This window comes from Hyaena hyaena, unplaced genomic scaffold, assembly GCF_003009895.1.
Source record: "Hyaena hyaena isolate Hyena2069 unplaced genomic scaffold, ASM300989v1 scaffold_14, whole genome shotgun sequence".
Lineage (NCBI taxonomy): Eukaryota > Metazoa > Chordata > Mammalia > Carnivora > Hyaenidae > Hyaena > Hyaena hyaena.
Window position 1 is genome coordinate 6,356,395 of NW_024080646.1, and position 5,547 is coordinate 6,361,941.

At 40.1% G+C, this 5,547-nt stretch overlaps 1 protein-coding gene across 1 annotated transcript; it reads left to right on the forward strand.

The window, feature by feature from the left end:
* Positions 1–3,739: 3,739 nt before the first annotated feature.
* CETN1 (centrin 1) lies at positions 3,740–4,452 on the forward strand. The gene has a single exon (XM_039218222.1). It carries the CDS (start codon positions 3,787–3,789, stop codon positions 4,303–4,305), a length of 519 nt encoding a protein of 172 aa, XP_039074153.1. The 5' UTR covers positions 3,740–3,786; the 3' UTR covers positions 4,306–4,452.
* The last annotated feature ends 1,095 nt before the right edge of the window (positions 4,453–5,547 follow it).

Sequence of the window (5,547 nt, forward strand, 5' to 3'; positions counted from 1 at the left end):
TAGTCTCATTCAGAGACCACTTGGATTGTAAAACTCTCACTGCTGAGGCCATTTCTTGTAAATGGCACCATGTATTCAAGACTAAATAGTGTAGTTGTGTTATTGTTGATTTGGGAATCACCCATCCACCACGCTGGCACAGTTGTCCTGCTTATGCACAAGTGTCAAACGTTTGCATTTTCTTTGTTCTGAATTTGTTGGAGAGTAAACAGGCAGCAATAAAGACACTTTATTATGCATGTTTTCTGTTTGGGTGGCACCTGGAATCTGCTGAATTTGCTGAGTGCGACTTACATTTTAAAAGGCTCCTGAGCCTCACCTTTTTCATGCCATGCAGGTCAAATGGAAAACCAAGTAATTAGAATAAGCAAGCTGCATGGGTCCTTTCTCTTGGTCTTGACTGACTCCAGACCCTGCTGTGGAATTCCAGCACCTCTTTTTCCCCCTTCCAACCGTTAAGCTTCCATGACCAAATTTAAACAAGCATCTCCTTTCCCCCTCTCAGAAAATCAACAACTGATTTAGCATACTACCTAGGACATAAGGGCATAAAAGTTTTAAGTGCAAAAACAAAACAAAACCACTCATATCCATTGTTTTTCTGGACATCTGATTTACTTTATGTCAGTCTTATTACAACTTTTAAAAAAGTGACTTTAAAGAAATGAAGCTGATTTTCATAAGCACTAGATAGACTCTCACTAACATCAACTGAAAGCATTTGGCCCAGACTGCTTCTCACTAACTTGTATCAGGAGCTGAAAACAGGGAATGGAATGAGGTAGAACTGAACAACAAATATAAATGCCAAGCATATTGCTCTTTTTCTCATTTGGCTTGCCCTAGAATGAGACCCTGTCTGAGATAAAATCCTGTTAAATCTTTCTAGGCAAGATGCATAATTATTGTTACATTTAGGGAAGAAAATCAGAATCATATCTTTCCAGTGATACTACATCTTGGTAATAATTTCAATCTTTAGAGAAGGCAGATGCTGTAGTGAACAAAGCATCAGCATTGGACTCAGACAGGCCAAGATTTAAATCTCAGAGTCCCCATTTATTGGCTGTGTGCCATTGGATATGTTACCAGCCTCTCTGGGGTCTCATTTTTCTTCATCTGCAAAATGGGGAAATGATGGCAAGGATTTAATGAGACCAAACGTAAGGACAAGCGCAATGCTAGGCATGGAATCCATTTGAGTTTCTCTTCCCTTTTTAAAATCAGATTACAGATTATGAACATAAAGTAACTCCTCACCAACAGCTGACTCTGGCTTAGGGCACTGTTTTCTATGAAGGGTGCTCTTGGTGGCCCCTAGTTGTGACTGCTGATTGCACACATCTGGAAACTATGACAACCACTTTGCTTTGAGCTCAGCTCGGCCCAAATGTAGCTCTATATAAGGCAGCTTCTATCCTTCAGTTTTTCCCAACACATCATAGCCTGGCTTGAATTTGGGCAGAGGAGTGGGTGTCAAAAGAAATGCACAATGTCTAGGAAAATTTCAGATTCAACTAACAATTATCCTGCACTGTTTGGCCTCACTAGGGAACCATTCTTGGAGTAGCTTACTGAACATGCACAAGAGCCCTATTAGGAAGCTACATTATTATGCCTACTTTGTAGATATCTCAACTGAGTTTGGGAGGTTAAATGACTTTCTCAAGTCACAGAGAAAATAAGGAATGGGGTGGGGCTAAGATCCCAGGTTTTTTGTTCTAGTTAAGAAAGCAGGAGGATTTGCATTGTTGGAAGATGGGCAACGGCAGTGTCTACTTCCCAAAGTCTACTTTGGGCTGACACTGTGTCAAGTGCTGAGAAGCAGGGGGTAGGAGGTGTTGCAGGTAAGTTTCCTTGACCTTTAGAAACCCTGTGGTCAGGCCCTCCGTCCATTATGTCACATATCAACTAGCACAGGTAGTAACATCTGGCTATTACATATGTCATGTAAATAATATCTGATCACTAATTTTAAAAAACTGAATTTATAAAACACTCCCAACATAATCCTTTGAGGAGTTTGTTTGTTTTACTTGGACGATTCAGAAGTATTTTATTTTATTTCGTTTTTAATGTTTATTTATTTATTTTTGAAATGGGATGAGGGGCAGAGAAAAAGGGATACAGAAGATCCAAAGCAGGCCCTGTGCTATCAGTGCAGAGCCTCATATGGAGCTCGAACTCATGGACTGTGAGACCATGACTTGAAGCCCAACTCAGATGCTTAACCGACTAAGCCACCCAGGTGCCCCCAGAAGTATTTTAAAACCAACATGAACTCTCACTTATTCAACAAATTATTTGTTAATCTACCCACTATGGGTCAAGCATTGTTTTAGATGCTGGGGCTACAAAACTTTCAATGAAGGGGCGCCTGGGTGGCTTAGTCGGTTAAGCATCCGACTTTCGCTTAGGTCATGATCTCGCGGTTCGTGGGTTCGAGCCCCGAGTCGGGCTCTGTGCTGACAGCCAGCTCAGAGCCTGGAGCCTGTTTCAGAGTCTGTGACTCCCTCTCTCTCTGACCCTCCCCTGCTCACTCTGTCTCTCTCTCTCTCTCCTAGAAATAAATTTTAAAAAACATTTAAAAAAAAACTTTCAGTGAAAATTTTTGAAAGTTCCCTTTTTGTAACTGATCAAGTAGCAATAAGTTGAGATTTGAGGGGGAAAGAATACTAAAAAATGTCAGATTTTAAAAAAGCATTTAAAGAAATATAGACCAATTCTAAAGGCAATTCTTTTATGGGCTTCCTTGAAGACTCTTTTCTTCATTTTCACTTAATGTGCTCCCATTTTTCTCTTGCCCCTTTGTTCTCAGGAGGTGATGTTTAGTCCCAACATGTACTGCATCATACACTTCTACTCTCACTGCCAAAGCAGGGAAGTCAGAGTGGGAGTTTCAGCATCGCCCCGACTGGGTGATAAACAGTGAGAGTAATATGCTGCTAGAGTTTTTTAAAAATACCAGAAAATAGTTCAACTCCCCTCCAAATGAAAAACGGAGTGAATGAAATTAAGACTGTTCTTCAAGTGCAATTACACTGCAAATGTAAAATCGAAACACTGAAAGTAAATCATACACTTGGATATTACATTTCATATTTCAGTGTATGCTGAATAAGCTAGTGAAGTTTTATTATTGTTGAGTGTAATGTCAGGAGACAAACTTCTACAAATTTTATACATAACTTTTTCCATTTTATCTGTTTTCCATTTATGTCAAGTTGAACACATGGTGTGACTTAATATTCTCTCTCCTTCTTCCCCACATTTAATGCCAAGGGATCAAACTTCCTCTTGATTATACTAAATTTAGCCTTAGGTAACCTCAGACAGAGAGGTTTTTTTGTTTGGGTTTCGCTTCTTAATTCCAAGAGGGCTTTTTGTTTTCTTCCTTGTTTGTTTATTTTAAGTTGTATGGAAAAGGAGAGGGGAAAGATTTGCAAATAACCCCCATAAACCTGGTCCTCTGGATGCTGACAAATGGCCTGACAGAATAGCAAGAGGGCGTGCATTACGAAAGACAATGTGGCTACAGACACTACTTGCCAGCCCAGGTCTCAGCTCGTGGAAACGGGTGATAACTGAAGGAACTGTGGATTATAACATCAGTAAGATTTCGCAGAGGTGGCAGGCTTAGCGAGCCAGGTCTCATTGGGAAAACACAAGTGAAGGCTAAGGAATGAATGGGGAGAGGCCCTGCGCCTGCGCTCCAGGTGAAGTCACCCCTGCGCAAGCGCAGTGACTGTGGTGGCACCGTTAAAGGTTAACAACTGCCACAGGAGGATGTCTTCCAGCTTTAAGAAGGCAAACCTGCCCTCTACCAGCCAGAAAAGAAAAGTGGGTCCTAAGCCTGAACTCACTGAAGATCAGAAGCAAGAAGTTCGTGAAGCGTTTGACCTCTTCGATGCTGACGGAAGTGGGACCATCGATGTGAAGGAGCTGAAGGTGGCCATGAGAGCGCTGGGCTTTGAGCCCAAGAAGGAGGAGATGAAGAAGATGATCTCCGAAGTCGACAAGGAAGGCACAGGGAAAATCAGCTTCAATGACTTCTTGGCCGTGATGACTCAGAAGATGGCCGAGAAAGACACCAAAGAAGAAATCCTGAAGGCTTTCAGGCTCTTTGATGACGATGAAACTGGGAAGATCTCTTTCAAAAACCTAAAGCGTGTGGCCAACGAGTTAGGGGAAAACCTCACCGATGAGGAGCTGCAGGAAATGATAGACGAAGCCGATCGGGATGGAGATGGCGAGGTGAACGAGGAAGAGTTTCTTCGAATCATGAAGAAGACCAACCTATATTAAAGTGGGTTATTGAGTGGCTCACTCGGCTCCCTGCTTCCGTTTTGTGAAATCTTGAGTTAGAACAGCACCATCTTTACCCCCAATTTGTCTAGATACTTCTATTTCGAAATCTCTGACTCAATTATAGAATTTTAAAGATGCTTTTAATGTGAGTTTTGGTTTTTAATTCTCAAAAACAGACCTGGAGTGCTTTAGGTTGAATAAAGAGCCCTGATGCTTCAGTCCCCTCGCTCACCTTTTCCCCTGCATTGGTAACAACCATTGAACTGAAGGAAGGGAGGCTGGCTTCTTAGGGACAAACAGCCTGCTATTTGCTTGTAACTTCTTTGGTGGTCTTATATAATCTTGCTTCACATATTATTCCTTAAATTCAAGTCATTCTTCTAGCATGATGAAGTGGAATTGGCCGGCAGGTCCTCCTAACCATTACTTTTCATTTAACTGAATATTGGCTTGAAGGAAAACAGTGCAGCCACTCAACTGGCCTCAGAAAAGATTCTGTTCTAAAGTACAAGATTGCCTTTGGGTGGTGGTAAATTATGCAAGTTTTACTATTCTCTAACTTCCTCACATGCAAATGATTCTTCATTTGTATGTAAATTATCTATTGTGGATTATCTAGCACCAGATGTATACCTGGGCGACAGAATAAATTTTAATACTGGCCCAAGCAAAGTATAATTTGCTTAAGAGATTAAGTTAATTAATGATTTTGAGTAAATATTTACAAATGTAAGATTTTAGCTTAGGAAACTTAAAAAATATAACACATTTTAAGCTAATCTGTCCTTGGAAAGATTAACTAATATTTAGTTATACTATAACCTTCATTTTATCATTGCTTTATTACAAGCCAGTATTATCTATGTACTAATTCTTAGAACATCTTAGTTCTTGATACTTGATTTTCCCCCTCCAGTATATAGTTGATGCCAGAGCATTTGGCATGTAAGTAGTTCTTTATTTTATAATCCTAGGACACTATTTCACTGTGGCTTGTGTATGTGTTAATACTACTTGTTCTCTGTTCTAAATGAAGCCTTTCTTGCTTTGAAATAAGAAAGCTACTCTTTTGAATATCTATAAATCTGAAACTAGAGAAAATTTAAATGTGTGAAGATAATATAATCTATCTGCTAAGATGGAGGCCTAGACTAATGTTTTGACAGTAGACAACAAAACTATTAAACATGCAAGGTATTTTGGTCACAACTAAACCTAAATTAATATTCATACAAAGTC